The 19,630-nt window shown below is 46.7% G+C and overlaps 1 protein-coding gene across 16 annotated transcripts in view; it reads right to left on the bottom strand.

The window, feature by feature from the left end:
• FAM120B (family with sequence similarity 120 member B) overlaps window positions 1-19,630 on the bottom strand; it is a 104,663-nt gene that overhangs the window by 74,497 nt on the left and 10,536 nt on the right. For 13 of the 16 annotated variants that reach the window (XR_009558858.2, XR_009558859.2, XR_009558856.2 and 10 more), the window contains 3 exons: window positions 17,624-19,057; window positions 12,409-12,589; window positions 382-483 (listed from right to left, as the gene is read on the bottom strand). Coding sequence is in view for 12 of the 16 variants with exons in the window: in XM_060283989.2 (XP_060139972.1) it covers window positions 382-483; window positions 12,409-12,589; window positions 17,624-19,057 (1,717 nt within the window). In the remaining 4 variants the exon portion in view is untranslated. The remainder of the gene's footprint in view (window positions 1-381; window positions 484-12,408; window positions 12,590-17,623; window positions 19,058-19,630) is intronic. The other 3 variants (XM_060283996.2, XM_070043516.1, XM_060283994.2) reach the window with 1 other exon arrangement.

The raw sequence follows: 19,630 nt of genomic DNA, 5'->3' as shown, positions 1-19,630 counted from the left end.
ACGAGAACTGACTCAAACAGAGTAGCAAGAACCCAGCCTTGATAGCTGGGTGGGTTTCACTGAGTGACGGCCAGGCGTCAGGTCCTGGGGCCCCACCCATGACGACCTTTCTTCCCCCCGCACCCCCCGCCCCGCATGCACCTTGAGCAGTGGGAGGGGAACGAGGCAGGACGATTCGGCAGACTGGCCCCGGGAAAATCGGTATAACGCCCTTTCCTCAGGTGTTTTAGAACTTTATTAGATACATTGCTCTGGGACCCAAGGTAGAAATGAAAATTAGTATGTGTACAGTTCTGGAAAAGTATGTTTCCACAGAGATCAGTACTGGACTTGCATCACATCAACAAATCAATGATTTATTTCAATCAGGGCTGTCTGTACCTGGAATGCTCATCTGCAGAGGCCTGACGAGGTCCGGCTGCCTCAGTGGGTTCCCAGAGTACACAAACCACTCCTTGACAGTGGGGCAGGTGCTGGTACCACCTGAGTAAAGACAGCTGCATCAGTGGACATGCGTGAGTGCCAATTCATCACCAGGCTAACACTGCACCAGACCCACATTGGCCAGGACCAACTCCACGCTGGTGAGCACAGTGAGTTCTCACATCCAAGGTCACTGAGAGGCCTTGGGCTTCCAGCAGTGGGCCCCCTACCCTCTGATCTGACGGCCATCCGTTCATTCCAACAGGAATGATAACCTTGTCGGGGAGGATGGCAGGATCACCCGGGTAAGTGATTACCAGGCAGAGAGGCAGCCACGGAGATGACTCCTGCAGCATTCTGCCTTCCTTCCTTCCCACCCTCCCACCATTCCAGAAAACATTTACAGAGAACTGGAGAAATAGGACAGTCCTTTCTGTTCTTAAATTCACTACTTTACACAACTATCAAGACTACTGTTATGTCAGACAATTCAGAAAGCTGATAGAAATAATCTAGAATTAAAGGCCTTTCTGTCTGTTGCTGGATTATTAATTGCTACAGAAGTTCAGCTGGCTTCCATTCTTGTACCAGCCTCAGCAAAGCGGAGGTGGCGGAAGCCTGTCCTACTCAGCGTTCTCACTCAGCCTCTCCAAGCCATCAGCGTCTGGCTCCCCTGCGGCCTCCAGACCCTGTCCCCCCCAGGGCCCTCACCACACCAGCCCTGGCCTGGGGCCCACAAGGGGAACTCTTGGCCTTCCCCCTTCACGCTGGCACTGCCCTGGTGAAAGCAGGCTCCTCTTCAGTCTCATCCCCTTTCAAGCCATTCTCCATGTCAATGGGGCTTTTGGGGTTTTGCTTTTTTAAAAATGAAAATCTGACCAGGTCGGTCACTCTTTCTAATTAAGATTCCCCAACAGCTGCCCAGGGACCAGAAGCAAGTGCGGATCTCGGAGCCCAGCAACTGCCCAGGGCCCCTGAGTTGCTCTGGGGGTGGTGACCGGTTCCCGGGCGGCTGACACTGCTGCTCTGGGGACCCTGGAGAACCACAGCTCCGGCTCACGTGCCGTGCTCCACTCAGCGGCAGCCCCCCAGATCCCCAGGCTCACCTTGTCTTTCCTTACCTCTGCATTTGGTCTGCACTCTCTTCTCTGCCCGCCCCCCCACTCCCCACAGAGGCCCACTTCCCTTGATGGGCACTTGGTGAACTCCCCCTTTCCCTTTCCCTCACTCTCAGTTAGGCATCAGTCCCTCTAGTGTGGGGCCAGCACCTCCCCCTGCACCCCCCAGCACCCCATGCCTCCCTCCCCTAGTTCTCTGGCCAGAGTCCCGCATATGCCTGCAATTTTCCCGCGGCTGCCCACCCTAACTGTGAGTTCCCCAGAGCAAGAACTGTGTCTTCTTCATATAAAACAAAGCCCAGAGCAAATATTCATTAACTGTTAAGTTTAATGAGCAAATTCATCTCAGTCTAAATTTCACGCATACAAAAAAATTTTTAAAAAGAAAGAAAATATGAGAAGTATTCTTGATGTTGTTAAAAACAAAACAATCCACTTTCTATATAATCCTCTTGGCCTAGGTTTCCATTACATTAAAAAACAGCCGGGGGCTTCCCTGGTGGCGCAGTGGTTGAGAGCCCGCCCGCCGATGCAGGGGACGCGGGTTCGTGCCCCGGTCCGGGAGGATCCCACATGCCGCGGAGCGGCTGGGCCCGTGAGCCATGGCCGCTGAGCCTGCGCGTCCGGAGCCTGCGCTCCGCAACGGGAGAGGCCACAGCGGTGAGAGGCCCGCGTACCGCAAAAAAAACAACAAAAAACAGCCAACTGAGTGAATACTGTCCTGCTCATGCCAAGAGACAAACTTTAGGAGGTTTAGTAACTCACACTCAACCGCTGCCATTGATGAACCTAGCCTGCCAATTGACTCCTTGGGAATCACTAAAACATTCACAAAACCGCACTTCACACCGCGTGCAAGTGACCATCTTTCATCTAAAACTGTTCACAGCACAGAGGTTCAGAGTTGACACCTCAAAGTTTTAATTCTAAATAACACACAAAGAAAGTAAAGATAGGTTCACATTGGGCACTGGTATCCTTTATTTAAAAACACCTGATAGGGGCTTCCCTGTGGTGCAGTGGTTAAGACTCCGCCTGGCAATGCTAGGGGACACGGGTTGGAGCCCTGGTCCGGGAAGATCCCACATGTCGCGGAGCAACTAAGCCCGTGCGCCACAACTACTGAGCCCGCGTGCCACAACTACTGAAGCCCGTGCGCCTAGAGCCCATGTCCTGCAACAAGAGAAGCCACCACAATGAGAAGCCTGCGCACTGCAATGAAGAGCAGGCCCCCGCTCACCGCAACTAGAGAAAGCCCGTGCGCAGCAACGAAGGCCCAATGCAGCCAAAAAATAAATAAATGAATAAAAATTAAAGAAATAAAAAAAAAAAAAAAACACCTGACAGACCTTCTGTTATTTCCTTTCTTGTTAAGACCCAGGGAAGTCATCTTTTGGACAAATATTCCAAGAGAAATGCCACACAGCATCAGTCGTTCAGCTGCAATCCAGGAGGAAACAGCTGCCCATCGAGAGAGCCCAATAGGAGCTGTGAGCTCACCTCTGCGTCAGGCCCGGCAGAGAAACAGGCCCAAGGCCAGCACCAACAGCAAGATCTCTCTCCCCTCAAAATTTAGACCACCACTGATGCCCAATCCCCTCTTTCCTCATTATTTAGACCAGCACTGACACCAAATTCCCTCTTTTCTCCATAATTTAGACCATTGAGGGCTAAGTGAATATTAATTACAAAGTATTTCTTAATTAACAAAAGAAGGGAAGCTTTTGCTTTTACAATAAAATGGTTAACTGACATCTGATGAGTTTAACTGACTAGGTCTCAGCACAACAAACTATGTTGCTTAAAATGCAGTACTTACAGCTATCTACTTACAGAGCCTTGAATAGGAAACTCTTTAATTTTCAAATAAAATTAACTAGCCAGAGGATAAAAGTTCAATCAGAACTGCTGATCTGAGGTTTCATTCCCTAAACAACATTTTATAAATTGTGGGGAAGGATACAGGAAAAGAGGGATAAAAACAAGCATCTTCTCTGAAGTGGAGGGCAGATGTCTGCAGGTTCTTCTGCGTCCTGCCCTCACCTGGTGAGCTGCCCGGTGACAGAGACCCTCGATAGGCCTTTGTTTCCTCCTTCTGCCAGAAGAGGGTAAAAAGGCAGTGCAGAGCAGCTAGAAAATGCTATCAACATGGCAGAGTAAGTCTGTAGTCTGGATAAGGTCTCTGTCCAGACCTAAACATTCATTTGGAAGCATTTTCACTGTTAATTCAGACTATGCCTACCACAGACACAGTTACAGCTCCCCACTCCTAAAAGCCACAGCCGGATGCAAAGTGTTACCTGAAATCTTCTTAAAATAAAAATAAATGCATTTTGCTTGAAAATGCTATAGTTTAGCACATTCTCTGGGGTACCACATAATTTCAGAGGTTTTAATCTGATATGCACTTTGAAACAACAGCAGAAATGTTTGCAATAATTTGGTTTGTCTGAATTAAAATAATCTTCTTAAATACCTACACATCAAGAAAAAGAGAAGAGGAAATTGAGTTTGGTAATTCCTAAAAGAAAAGGTTGATTTTCTCATTTGAACTTTCAATTTGCTAGGCTCTGAGTTCAAACGAGCAAAGTAAAAACTCAAGTAAAATTTCTTTGCTAGTTTTACTCTCTATTCACGCTAGAACATTTTATACGGAAAACAGAAAAGTAGCATAATCAAACTTGTTCTTCTGCTATTCCCAAAGGACAGACACATTATACTGCTTTATAAAAGCTTCTAGTATAACTAAGACATTTTCCCCTGGGAGCAAAACTGTGGAACTGTCTACATGCCCAACCGCTCTCCCATAAAAACTCTTGATTATGCCAACACACACTCCCAGCAGTGCCCACTCCTCTCACACAACCTGGAGGGTCTGTGAGCACTGGGAGGGGAAAGAGAAACGAGCAGAAGCAACGTCAACTTTAACCGCTCAAGTACTGTACTTTCAAGTTTGATAACAATCCTCCAGGCTTTAAAAAGTATACATATGTCCTTATGATCCTGTAATATTTTTTATATTGCTGGTTTAATCTGTAATTATGTGTGGCTTTAGTCCTTAAAAATACAGAAAAACTCCCCATTCTTTTTTGTATACATTTGAAAAAAAAAGTCACCTTTTAGGTCAACCTCTAGGACTTGGATGAGCTGATGGCCTGTAGGCGCTTTGTAAAGGTGCCACACGGATGACATGACTCCCTAACCGCCCATCACAAGACTATCATTCTCCTGCAACTCCCATGGATTCCCAGAATGTCTGCTAAGTGAAAACGAGGAGAGAATGACAAGGAAAAAGGACAGTTAACCTTAATTGTTAAAGACTGCCATAGGCGTGGGCTCTTCTCCAGAGCTGCAAACCAGTGAGACAAGAGGAGGAGGGCAGAACAGAATCTGCCTTCTTGCATCTTTCTGAGTTCCTTCTATTTCCTAAAATATATCAAGTTTTATGGTGATTTAACCTAATCTTATCATTAGGGAGACTAAAAAACGGAGACAGAGTTAAAATCAGCGGTAAGAATGGGTATGAAGCCAAGGATGGGCTGAGGTCTGAGTTGATTTCAGGGTTTCTCCCTACTTTTGGCCATGATGCCATTGAGCTGTCTAAATACCATATATTCAACTATATAAAATACACGTAAGAGTGACAGCGACCAACCACTCCCTAAAGAGGCACCCTGCAACATTCCAGATGAACTGGAGTATCCAACAGATCCATTACCCAAATCTTGCCCATAATTAGGAGCTCTGAAGTATGAAGCCATCAATTCGGTGCTGTGCTTTGGCTCAGACCTCCAGCGTCCACAGCTGTGCACCTGCAGGAGCCCTAGTGCTGAGAGTCGATGACCGTGGAGTTAAAGGCAACTTTGATTCTAAACTCCAAACGAGTGGGCTCCTGCCTGCCAGTCAGACAGGGCTTAGAGACAGCTGCTTACCTAGTGGGATTTGAGAGACCATCGCTCTCCCTCCCATGTCTGAAATTCAACCATCAGGGTAATCCTTTTCTAAGGAACGCCTTGCTAAATGCAAGTACTCCTGAAAAGGTAACTTTTTTTTTTTTTTTTTTTTGCGGTACGCGGGCCTCTCACTGCTGTGGCCTCTCCCATTGCGGAGCACAGGCTCCGGACGCGCAGGTTCAGCGGCCATAGCTCACGGGCCCAGCCGCTCCGCGGCATGTGGGATCCTCCCGGACTGGGGCACAAACCCGCGTCCCCTGCATCGGCAGGCGGACTCTCAACCACTGCACCACCAGGGAAGCCCAAAGGTAACATTTTAAACACACACTCAACACACATAATATCGGTCACCTAACTCACCTGAGAAATCTGCCAGGTGTGGCAAAATGCCCCCTGAACAGTCCCTGCTCCCTCAGCCTAGTGGGGAGGAGGGCCACCGGACAACACCCACGTGAACAGGGTGCAAGTACGAACTGTAATAAGCTTAAGAACGAAAAGCACAAAGCTTCTTCAGAGGAAATCAATTTTGATGATGGCATAAGGGAGGAATCTGGGGGAGTTGGTTTTCAAGGGCATGAGGGACAAAGAGAACTGGTCAGAAGGATGGGTCATTTGTAAACATGTGGATGGACCTAGAGTCTGTCATACAGAGTGAGGTAAGTCAGAAAGAGAAAAATACCGTAGATTAACGCATATATGTGGAATCTAGAAAAATGGTACAGATGAACGTATTTCCAGGGCAGGAACAGAGACGGAGACGTAGAGAATGGACATGTGCACACAGGGGTGGAAGGGGAGGGTGGGACGAATTGGGAGATTAGGACTGACATATATGCACTACCATGTGTAAAAGAGATAGCTAGTGGGAACCTGCTGTATAGCACAGGGAGCTCAGCTCAGTGTTCTGTGATGACCTAGATGGGTGGGATGGGGGGTGGGAGGGAGGTCCAAGAGGGAGGGGATACATGTATATGTATAGCTCATTCACTTCGTTGTACAGCAGAAACCAACACAACACTGTAAAGCAATTACACTCCAATAAAAAATTTAAAAAAAAGGATGGTCTGAGCCAGAAAAATAAATTTTGTATTTTTCAACATGGATTTGGTTTTTAAAGCAATGCAAGTGAATGAAATCACCTGTGGATAAAGGGGGCAAACCCAGCTTTGATGGCCTCCCACCAACAGAGCCACTGAGAACAGGAGCCAGGCCAGCAACCTGAGGCTTCCAGCAGGAATTCGACGGTCCAGGAGGAGCTTCAGGACGGAGAAGAGAAAGGCCCTGATGGAGAGAGGAAGGAGAGAGGGACACTTCTCCAAAAAAGCTGAGGTTGGAGTGGTGAAATGTTACCCAAATGCAGCAAAAACAAACCAGGAAGTAGAAGATGAAGAAACAGAACATCAGACCAGGAAGTGCAACATCTCTTAGCAGTTCCAATAAAGGAAAACGGACATATGGATGGGAGAAAAATGTATAAACATGCAGGATAAAACTCTCCAAGGGGAAAACAGTCACAAAAAAGGAACAAGAACCACACTAGCACTCAACGCCGTCAGCACCCGGAACACTAGAGGAGGGTGGGGTTGGCTGAGACGGGGCGGTCGTGCTGACGACTCTTCCCTCTCCAACAACTCTAGAAGCCACCGCCTTCTCGAGTGGACGCTTTTTACCCTGAGGCACCGTGCAGACAGCAACCTAGGGCGGAAGAGCCTGGCAGAACAAGCCACTCTCTGAGAGGACGAGGCTGTCGTGACAGCAGGGGCTGCAGGCAGAACCAGGAGCTGGTGCCGTGCAGAGACGGCTCCAGAAGTCTGCAGAGGAGCGTGCTCGAGGTCCTGGTGGGTCCAGGGCAAAGCTCAGTGAGGCCAGACAAGACAACCATGGGGAACCCTGCTGACCGACCCGGGGGCCCCTGCGGCCAGTGTGCAGAGACGTTGTCAAACACCGGCACTAGGGTGACAGCCCAGGAAGGCCCAGCCTCAGGAGCAGGGCCACTCTACCTCCTGAAATTCCCTATAAGGCAAGCCCTGAAAGGATTAGGTAAATGAACTGCCCGACAGGACAGAAATCAAGACCCTTCACAGATCCAAAATCTTCTAGAATACAGTAAAAAATACTGGACATCAGAATAAGCAGAGATATGTGGACCCATTATAAGGAGGAAAAGTCAATCAACAGACACGGGCCCAGCAATGACAGGGATGACGGAATTAGTAGACAAGGACTTGAAAACAGCCACTGTGAACAAGTTTAAGGATTTAAAGGAAAACATGAAGACAGGGAAGAAAGAAATGGAAGATTGTTTTAAAAAACTGAAAAACACAATATCTGAAATGACAATTTCACCGGATGGGTTACCAGCAGATTAGACACTGCAGAGGAAAGACACTAGAAATGCGAAAATGACAACAAGAGTGACCCGAATTGAATCACAGAGAGAAGAGGCATAAAAACAAGCCTTGGTGCCTGAGGGACACTGTGAGGTGTGAACCAGGCACGTAACTGAAGGCCCAGAGTGATAGGTGAGAGAGAGAGAAAAAGTTGAGCACCGTTTCATGAAATGTTGTTTTCTAAGTCAATAGGGAATAGAAATGGACCCAAAGAGCTCAAGAGTTGCAAGCAGAATAAACAGAGAGGAAACGACTCCAAAGCTCAGCTTGAACAGTGGCTGAAAACCAGCAATCAAGAAGAAACCCTAAGGACAGCCAGAGAAACACACACTTGCAATCCGTGGACACAACAGTCAGAAGGACAATCGTCAACTCATGAGAAACACAAGCCAGAGACAACAGAATGACACTCTGAAAGTGCCCAACAAAAACACCTAAAATTCTACATCCAGCAGAATTATATTTCTGAAATAAAGAGCAGCAGAGGGCTTCCCTGGTGGCGCAGTGGTTGAGAGTCCGCCTGCCGATGCAGGGGACACGGGTTCGTGCCCCGGTCCGGGAGGATCCCACGTGCCGCCGAGCGGCTGGGCCCGTGAGCCATGGCCGCTGAGCCTGCGCGTTCAGAGCCTGTGCTCCGCAACGGGAGAGGCCACAACAGTGAGAAGCCTGCGTACCAAAAAAAAAAAAAAAAGAGCAGCAGAAATGGTGCACACAGAAGACCTCATCTCACCTATTAACTCCTTTAAAAGACAAATGACTGGGACTTCCCTGGTGGCACAGCGGATAAGAATCTGCCTGCCAATGCAGGGGACACAGGTTCAATCCCTGGTCTGGGAAGATCCCACATGCCGAGGAGCAACTAAGCCTGTGCACCACGACTACTGAGCCTGAGCTCTAGAGCCTGCGAGCCACAACTACTGAGCTTGTAAGCCACAACTACTGAGCCCATGTGCCACAACTGCTGAAACCCGCAAGGCCTAGAGCCCGTGTTCCACAACAAAAGAAGCCACCGCGATGCAAGAAGAAGCCCGCACACTGCAACAAAGAGTAGCCCCAGCTCGCCACAACTACAGAAAGCCCGCATGCAGCAACAAAGACGAACGCAGCCAAAAAAATAAATTATTCTTAAAAAAAAAAAAACAAAAAAACAACTGACTGTTCAAAGGAAGGGTTGGAAAACTTGGCTCATAGGCCAAATCTGGCTTGCTTGCTTTCATACAGTCTGAAAGCTAATAATGCTTTTCATATTGTTTTAAATGCCTGGAAAATTATCAAAAGAAGAATTTTCTGTGACACAGACCGATGACATAAAATTCAAATTTTGTGACATGGGAAAACTAGACAAAGCTTCACTGGCACAGCCACACCCTTCTGGATGTAGGTCCATGGCACTTGGCTCAGCAGGGCTCAGCAGTTGTTACAGACTGTGGGGCCCTCAAAGCCTAAAATATTTATTATCATCTGGTCCTTCACAAAAAAGTTTGCCAACCCATGGTTTAAAATAAAAATAAGAATTGTGTGTTATGGGATTTAAAACATATACATAATCTCAAAAGGTTACCTACTATGTTTCCACTTATGTGACATTCTCAAAATGACCAAAATGTTGAGTTGGAGGACAGACTAGTGGTCACCAGGGGACAGGGACAGAGGGCAGGGTACAAAGGGGCAGCATGAGAGAGTTCCCCTGTGGTGATGGACCATTCCTGTACCTTGACATGGGATAAAACTGCATAGAACTATACACATACCAAATGAATGGGTGGACAAAATGCTGAAAAGTGAATAATGTCTATGATCTAGTTAATAGTACTGTACCAATGTCAAATTCCTGGCTTTGATATTGTACTTTATTTTATAAGATGTCATCTTTGGGGAAGCTGGGTGAAGGGTACATGAAACCCTATGAGCTATTTTTTGCAACTCCCTTGAGTATATAATCATTTTAGAAGTTTTAAAAATATACAGAATAGCAGGGAGAATGCAAGTACACTGTTGTAAGGTTTTTACAATACACATTACGTGATATGATACGGAAGTCAAATTGTGACACGTTAAAGACATATATTATAAACCTTATAAAAACTGCTAAAAAAACAAGCAAACAAAAACAGGTAAATCTAATAATCCAAGCCCAATAATAAGCCAATACAAAACAAAATACTAAAAATTACTCAGTTGATCCAAAAGAAGTCAGAAAAGGAGAAAATAAGGGAAAAAAAGAACAGAGCAAAGAGCAAAATGAAGACTTAAACCCATGAAGACATTACATGTACTGTCAATAAGTACATTAAGTGTAAATGGCCTAAACAGTCCAATTAAAAGACAGAGATTGAAAGACTGTATATGCTGCTTAAAAGAGACATACTTTCAATATAAAGAAATAGTTTAAAAGTAAAAGGACAGAAAGAAGATACACCATAATCATAAGAAAAGTGGGGTGTGTATACTAGTATCAGACAAAGCCAGCTTCAACATAGGAAATATGATCAGATTTTCTAAAAAAGGGAAATCTCATAACGTTAAAGGAGCCAATTCATTAAGAAACATACAATCCTCTATGTACATTCACTAATAACAGAACCTCAAAAACATCTGAAGTAAAAACTAACAGAATGAAGGGAATAAATAAAAACATCCACAACAGTATCTGGAGATTTCAACACTCTTTTCTTAAAAACTACGAACAAGCTGACAGAAAGTCGGTGGAAGACTCTCATAGCCCTCTTCGCAATACTGGCATTTTATAGAACACCACGCTCCACTGCAGAAAAGACATCTCTTTTAGGTGCATGTGCAATAGTAAGCCAAGCCAAGCAAACAGCATAGAATACGCTTTATTATATTCATCATAAATAAACCTGCAACAGCAGCTTTTTATGTTACATCCTAACAATGTAGACTTCATGTAGAAAGCCAAAAAGTTGAGAAAGAAAAAAGGAGAGTGAAGGTCAGTTGTGAAGATAAGTTCAATCTGAGTAATTTTCCTGTTATCGTGGTTATCTAATAAAGTGATCTCTATGGCTGTCAATAAATTGCATTAACAAAGTAGGAAATTTAAGTTATGAAGTTTATATATTTTAACCTCATTTAACAAAATACTCTAAAAATAATTCTAGGCAAATATTATTCTATAACATGAAATTTTTTCATGATGAAGATATCTTTTCTTTAATCATTGGAGTCAATGTGCCATCATTCATGTTAAGAAAGAGTATATGGGCAGAGAACCACATAAGAAAAATAGAAAAATTATTTCAATAATATTTGGTTTCAAAGTTTACATAGGTTCTTCTGTTTCTGTCTTCAAATCAGCTTAAACATCTTTCTCATGTCCTCCTTAGGCCACATCAGTGTCTGAACTCTCACAGCACCTATGGGAGAAGGCAGCACATGATGGGTGGTGCTGGGAATCTAATAAAATCTGGGTACAAAGGACCTGCCACTCCCTCTGCCCAAAAGAAGAATAGTCACAACACTTCAATCTGATGATTCTATCACCACCGTTAGATTATGCAAATGTTTCCCTTCTGGAATAATATTAACAGTAACGTTGGTAGGTTTGGAGATAGTGGAGTTTAGGCAAATGGCCACAGACATCCTTTCACCAGGACTTTCCCGCTTCAGCCCTTGCCCTGACAGTAGTGTGCCAGACTCTGTTTCTCACCCCAGCACCAACCGACCAGACCATGATGTTCCAGCAGCCTGCCTCAGGCCAGCAAGGCCTTGCACGGAGGTAACTGCATGCATTAAGCATCACTAGTCTGTGCTACAGAGCGCTCTCCGACACTCCCAATTTCCCCAGACTGTTCCTAACAGAGGGTTACAGGGTCTGATTAATTTTATTCCTGGTGTTAAAGGTCCTCTCAATTTTACTGGCCTAGCCAGGGACAGTCCTCTCCTTATCCTCTTGTTCCTACTGTGAAATTGAAATACAGATGGAAAAACATAAACTTAATTACAAAAACTCCAAAGGAAAATTTTGTTTATATTTTAAAATATGATGATTATATACAATCATTTTACGAAACTCACATTTTGAGGGAGAGTAGCTAGACGCTGTCTTCTAATAATAAACACACCCTACACTCCTACAGGAGGAAAGGGTTTTCACATTTTTTAAAAAGGACGAATCCTTTTAAGGCATAAAAATACAACATTTTAGAGACTTCCCTGGTGGTCCAGTGGCTAAGACTCTGTACTTCCAATGCAGGGGGCGTGGGTTCGATCGCTGGTTGGGGAAATAAGATCCCATATGCTGTGCGGCGGGGAAAAAAAAAAAACCTCGACATTTTACAGAAACAATGCACTTCTCTTTTAATGAATACTGGTCAAATGCTTGCTAATTAGATACAGACGTCCCAAGGCACTTACCCTTTATTCTGCACAGATGCGAGTGGCATTCTACATTACAGATTTCACAGAGAAATAAACCCCAAGTCCTGAAAGAATGCACTCTACTTTGTCTGGCCAGTTCTCAGAATTCAGGTTCACGAGCACAGTCACTGCGAGACCATGACTCACCTTCGCCATCCCCCAGCAAGAGGGAGTACACCCGCTGCCGCACTGGGCGGTAGACGAAGGCCTGGCTGGGCAGAGCTTGGTCCATCGCATCCTCCAGACTGTTGCTGCATTCGACCTCCCCGCTGCTCATGACGTTGTACACCAGGTAGCTCTCTGCCTGGACGTGATGTGCTCTGGCGACCTGCCGGAAATTTAAATGCAACTGGTTTCTCGCTGAAAACAAAACAGTGACCTTTAATAGGAAATCCAACGTCTCTGAGGGCTCAGAAATAGAGTAACTGTCACTCGAACTCATGACGCCAAGCTGGCCTCTGTGCCTCCTTTCCTTTGGGCTTCTGGCTCAAAGCTTTCTATCACTCCTCTTGCTCCTCCTCCAATTTCCAATCACCTACCAGACTTGTCGTACTTCCTCCTGCCGTCATTCATCATCCTGTCCACCTGACGGAGAGATGCTACCCAGGGCTCCAGCCGCCCCCACCAGTCTCTCCTCTCTCCAAGCCACCCTTCATCCCAGCGATACTCTGCCTTCCTGGAAACAGAGGCCCAGTCAATGCCTCCTCAAAGCATCTGGCCGGCTACCACAGATTCTTCAGCCTGAGACTCAAGGGAGGCCCCGCGGAGGCCTCCATCTCCTTTCCCACGTACACCATTGCCCTTCGTGGACTCTCTGGGGCCCAACCTCCAAAGTTCTGCAAGAACCCTCCCTGTGCTCTGGAAAACTGACCTCTTTCAGCCCTTCCCAACCAGCCACTTCCCAGTCTCTGCTCCTTTAAGGGTCCCCTACAGCGTCATCTCTCCATAACCCTGTCATCCTCTTTGAGCAGGAACTCACCTACCCCTGGCCTGATGGGCTCAAACTCACGTTTACCCTACACTGGTTACCTGGCCTTACCTCTCCTACTAAACCATAAACTCCCTGGGATTAGAAACTGCATCACGTTCATTCAACTGTTCAGGGATTTTTTATTGAGCAGAAACTATGCACTGGGCACTCATTTCTTTCTACTTCGAATGCAGCACAGTGGCAGCACATGGTAGGTGACGAGATGGATGATTTAAATGGATACCACTTTCTCATTCAATGAGTAGTTAAGATCAGACGGCCTATGATATCCTCCATACAGGTTTCATGTTCCTGCAAAAACATTCTTATTACTGCAGGAATAAATTCATCTAGATTACTCTTCAGAATTTAAATCCAGCCTACCACTAATGGCCCTTAAAATGTGTTGCCAATAACCTGGAACATCAAAACCTCTGTGTGTCAGTGTCCCGTTGTTACTCATACACGTGAAGCAGCTCAGTCACGCCCATTCATTATTGTAGACTTGAGTCCTAATCGCTTTAACTCCTCACTTCCTTCATATGTAAAACAGGTTTAACAAAGGTGCTGACCTCACAGAACTATCGTGAGGATTAAATGTGTTAATATACGAGGCTGGCACATAGTGCATGGCCAGTAGGTGGTAAGTACTGGTCTCAGGCTGGACATACTCGAGTGTCTATCTCATGGCTAAAATTTCTTTAAATCAGGATGGCAGACAAGCTAGCAACTTTAAGGTCAGCAAGGATTCCAAAAGAGTTATTACTTGATGCTCTAACCAATCAAAGATCATTAGAAGTAACCTATTTCTCTATAACACCCCCTTTGATACAGAATCTATCAGAAACAATAGGGTTAGATATTTCATGATCCTTTTAAGGCAGAATACCTTCTAATTTATTCTCCTATTCCCTCTTCCATTTCTCACTCTTTTTTTATTTCAGAAGAGTTAGTATTTTGACAAATTTATGTATATAGCTATAATAAATTATATTCACTCTACTAAGAAATCTTCAATTTCGGCAACTCTACAGAATTTGAGATGTAACATTCTTTTCTGGGTATACACAGGGTTTTCAGAGAAGTTCTCTACAAGCATAATATTAATTCATTAATTAGCTCATCACCTCAGTATCTTTTTATCTCTGCCCTTAACTGTAGATATTATATAGCATTCCACACTTGGAAGAACTTTAACATATGCACCTAACCTGAATATTCTAAAGCACGAATTCAGTTTATCCAACAGTGTGTAACTCTGGAGGAAACAGCAGTGGTTGTGGGTATGTACTCAGGTAGTTGCTGCATTCAGCAACTTTGCAGCTAAGGCTTTCCAGGGTGACTATGTGTGGTCAAAATGCACACATTTGAATTTTGGTTACCTACTGACAGGGCTGGAAGACTCCATTGCAAAACAATTTTTAAGAAAAAATTAAGGGAAACTTAAGAAACTTCAAAATTGTTTTCAAAGGTATCACTAAGCTCAGTAAATGCGAGTGTCACGGGAACAGCACACTATCTGCCCTTACCCTCCCCCCCCCCCCCCCCCCGCCCCGCAACCAGCAGACAGGCCTACCAGATTCTGCCGGCCTCTTCCCATCCCAGGCTCTTTCTGCCAAACTTCCTGAAAGAGCAACCCCATCCCCAGCTCCTGCCTTTTTTGCCTCCAAATTGCTCCCCAAATCCCTGTAATCTGAACTCCCCCAGGCCCCTGGGAGACCGCAGCTCTCTGAGGCCACCCAACCCTCCTATGTGCCAATAGCCATTCTCTGCAGTATACCCAATGTTTCAAAAAACAAAGATCTGATCTCACCACACCTCTGCTTGATAGCCAATGCCTCCTTAAAGAGTGTAAGAACTAAGTCCTGAACTCTTTCAGCACACACGTGCTACCCTTGGCAGTCAGACCCAACCTGTCCGCACTCCCCTTGCAGGAGACTGGGTGAGACGGCCAGGACGCCCATGAGCACAGCGGAAGCCCAGGTGGGTATGGGGTGGGTGTGGCGGATGAGCCAGGGGGCGTGACGAGGAGCCCAGACGGGACAGGTGCAAGGTGTACACAGACGGGAGACCAGAGCGGAAGTCGGGGACTGGCAGGGGCCAGAGCAAAGGAGAGTGAGCAGAGAGGGCCTGGAATGGCACTGTGGATGTGGCAGGTGATCGCTCAGTCAGAGTCCTGGGCTGGCTGAGACGCAGACACCGCCGCCTCTCGAATGAAGACTCAGAGCAGGGGGGTTCCCTTACACACTCCTCCACTCTCTTGCTTCTACACTACCGGCCACGACTGTGTCACCTCTCTAAGCGCCAATGAACTTCTAGACCAGCAGGGAAGGCAGCGGTGATCTTGGAAAGCGTCAAAGGCTTGGGTTCAACGCCAGGGTCTGCCAAGCGCTAGTCGTGTGACTACTGCAGACCATGTCACTTTCACACCTATGTCCTCACCCACGCGTCTAGCGACAGAGCTGTGCGATGACCGAAGGAGACTCAGTGAGGAACGCCTTCTGGGAACCATGAACAACTACAAAGAGATGTGTCATTGGAGAGCCACCTGCGCGACCAAACTGAACACACGCAAGTCGAGCCCAGGTTTAGTTCTCTGTCCTTCCTCCATGCTCTTCTCCTTCTTCCTCATCAGACGACTCCTCATTCTCTGCTGAGGCCCACCTGTCCCCGTGCTGTCATGTTCTACTCATGTCCCACTGCCTGGCGGCACCTCCACGTGGAGGTCCACTTCTAACCTTCCTCCAACGTCCACCCCGCATTCTTTTTCCTCTAAAAAGCAGTTAAGAGTGCTTCCCAGTAGAATAAATTTCTTAACTTCTTAATACTTTCTCACCTGCAACTCTCTTAAAACATGTATCACCTTCTACCTCTTAGCTCCTCTGCTACAATATATGTAACAGAGAAAGAGGGGAAAGACCTTTCGGACAGGAGAACCCCTGCAGTTGTACAGGAGGGAGGGAAGAAGTCACCAGAGAAAACCTAAAGATACAAGAGACAGAGAACATCCCCTCTGAGACTGAACTAGCAGCCCCTACCAGACAGACAGCAGGACAGGACAAGGGGCTTGGCAATGACAAGAACAAACAAGGTCCTCCCCTCACAGAACCGCCCCATCTAGCAGGAAAGACAGGAACCAAACACGACATTCCAGGGGCATGCGCTGCAAACGTCAGGCACACACACACAGGGTGGGCAGCCAGGGGGCTTCTCTGCGTGTGTGGTGGAAAAGCCGAGCAGGCATCGACTAGCAGAAGGGGGCAGGAGAGCCGTCCCGGAGGGCGAAGAGCACATGCGAGGCTGCAAGCAGCCGAGGGGCAGACAAAGGTGGAGCTGCAGGCAGTGCCTGGGTGACGGCTGCCAGCCTTGTTCCGGTTACTGTTTCCCTCCTAAGAGCTACGGAATGCAAATAAGGGTTTTATTTCTGTGTGCAGCATGACAAATGGACTGGAAGGGGCAGAAGTCTGTTCAGGAAGAGCGCTCAGAGATGACTGCAGTCATTCACACAAGCGATATTCTGGCCTAGGGTGGTAGGATCCACCGAGCAGATCAAAGTACCAAGACTTGGGAGAGACTGGTTAGGAAAAATGGGAGAGATGGTTCCCAGGTTTTTAACTTGTGCAAGATGGTGACAGTCAATGCCAGAACAATGAAAGGTTGCGGTCATGTTTGGTTCTGCACTTGCTGAGATGCCTCGGGGCATTCCTGTGGACATGCACCTTCTCTGTAACCCAAGGAGAACGAGAGGATTCAATGAGCTAAAATACACGCGCTGCACGTAGACAGATCCTCCATGCAGCAAGCAGTTAATAAACAGTGGCTCTCCTTCAAAACCATCAAGGCTCTATATTACCTTCAGGACTACGTCCAAATTCCCAGCATGGCACGTACCAAAATCCACAATCTGGCCGCGGTCTATCTTTTGCAACTGTTTTCTCCTTACTTAGCCCTTCAAACCGCATGCCTCTGCCACCTGTCCCAGAACTGTGCCTGAGGGGAGAGTCTACAGGCCACCCCTCCAGCGCTCCCGCAGACCCCATCTTCACCTGTTCACAACAAATCTCAGCTCCATGAAGGCCCGGCTTCAGTCATCCCTCCTCTGGGAGCTTCTCTCTGTACTTAACCCACAGTGATTACTCTCTTTCAAATTTCGAGCACTCTCTCTGTAACAGTGATGTAACAACGTGAGACAGAGTTTATAATGTGGGTTTTCACATGTATTGTATCTTACTTCCTAGCTAAACTCCAAGGGTTCTGTCCTGTGCCTGCCACCCCCACCCCCCGCCCCAGTGTCTTAACCACTGCAGGCAGTCAATAAATACTCACGGTCAAATCTATCAATGGGTACACTTTCCATCATGACGTTAGATCTGGGTGGACACATCTACATACCTTCAAGATCTCAGGATCCGAAACCATAGTTATTTGTGGCTTGACTTCAGGCCCCATATTTACAAGATCTTCTTGTTTAATTTCAGGGTTTGTACACAGGGGTGCTTCTAGGTTAAATTCAGGGTCCGTATCTACAGGTAATTTCCGCTTGGATTCAGGATGTGTGCATAAGAGAACTTCTTGCCTGGATTCAGGGTGTGTACATAAGGGAAATTCTTGCTTGGGTTCAGGGTCTGTACACATGGGGACTTCTTGTTTGGATTCAGGGTCTGTGTACACGGGAACCTCTTGTTTGGATTCAGGGTGTGTATACAAGAGGACTTCTTGCTTGGATTCAGGGTCTGTACACATGGGAACTTCCTGCTTGGATTCAGGGTCTGTACACACGGGAACTTCTTGCTTGGATTTAGGATCTGAACTCATGGACAGTACCTGCTTGTCCAAAGTTACTACGCCTTTAGGTTTTTGGAAAAACCATGGAGACTTCTGTCCTGGCAAAAGATATGATGCCACTCCTTTATAAAAAAGAGCTTTGTTTGGCCCCAAAGGTAACATCTCTTCCAGCTTCTTCTCACCTTGATGCAACCGAAGAACTTTAGATATGTGGTCCGCTACAGCTAAGATAATGTTACCTTTTTTGTCAAAGTTCTCTTTCACAGAGGTATAAGAAGACAAGCACTTGTAACGAAAGCTTTCGAACATGCCTTCTGGGATGATGTCGTTGCCAAGCAGGCAGGCCAGAAGAGGAAGGTCAGACAGGCTGAGACCCAGGCTCTGAGAGAGCTTCTCTCGGCACAGCATGATGGTGTCCAGACTGTCCAGGGAGAGCTCACTGATGGAAAAGTAGGGACAGGTGTCATAAATTAAATAGTCAGTGTCTTCTCCAAGAATCCCAAGACAGTTGTTCTGGAGGCCATAGGAAGCCACCTCATAGTCGGCCTCCTGTAACGAACACAGGGTCTCCTGACCCAGGGCCTTCAAAGCAAACTGAGTAAATGTGGCCAGCCCTGAGGGGATGAAGAACATGTTTCTGCCAGGCTGCTCCCTGTGGGACTTGATATAATGGAAGATCTTGGCTATCTCCCTGTTGTTCTTGAGTCTTCGTTTCACCCACTCGTCTCTCTTGGACTGCTCCACCATGCCATCAAAGAAGAATACCAACTTGATGCCAACAGCTGTAAAAGTTTTCACAAATTCTCGCAAAGAAGAGAAGTATTCCCGCCACTGGCCACCACAGACCCAAGAGTCCGGCGTGTACCAGTATCTGAGGCAACACATGGCATCGACCACAATGGTCGGGGTCCCTCCAGGATGCCTGCTGCGGTGGCGCTCTGCCAGCTCTTTGAAATTTACTACCGTGCATGCATGTGGGCAGCTACTTCGCACAAATCCCTGTAAGCCTCTCACACCCATAACTGACCTCCTGGAAAGGGTCTGCAAAGGAAAAGAAATGAGTACTTATGGCGTTATCACCAGACATATGGCGCCTTTCAGAGCAAACACAGACAACATTTAACATTCACTCTCTGTCTCCAGCACGACACAGAGCACGTCACGCTGGTCAGGAGCCTGAAGAGGCTTCCCCGGACACACCCGTGGGGCTGCGCCTGCGAGTAAGGTGCTGAGTCGGACTTCCACCAGGACAGCACAGGGCAGCACTCTTTTAAGATTGTCACTAAGACTATTACTCAAGAGATTTCTCAACGAAGTTCGAAAACAGGTTAACAATTTCAAAGAAGTAATACTGCCCATCTAGGAGCTCAAACAGAAGTTAATTTTGAAAACATAAAATGTAAAATTGATACGTGCAACACTGATGTTTCTCAAAGTAATTCTGCTGAGTGAAAGCTGGACCAAGGAGCGCACACTGCACGGTCCCACTTATGTAAAAGCCCAGCCCACTGAGAGCTGAGCTGCCCGCAGTGGCAAGAGCCCTGTGGTCGTCTGCAGTGGGGCAGGAGACAGGGTGATGGACACATTCACCACCTTGGCTGTGGGGATGGTGTC

This window comes from Globicephala melas, chromosome 14, assembly GCF_963455315.2.
Source record: "Globicephala melas chromosome 14, mGloMel1.2, whole genome shotgun sequence".
NCBI classification, from domain to species: Eukaryota; Metazoa; Chordata; class Mammalia; order Artiodactyla; family Delphinidae; genus Globicephala; species Globicephala melas.
This window is presented reverse-complemented; position numbering and strand designations above follow the sequence as displayed.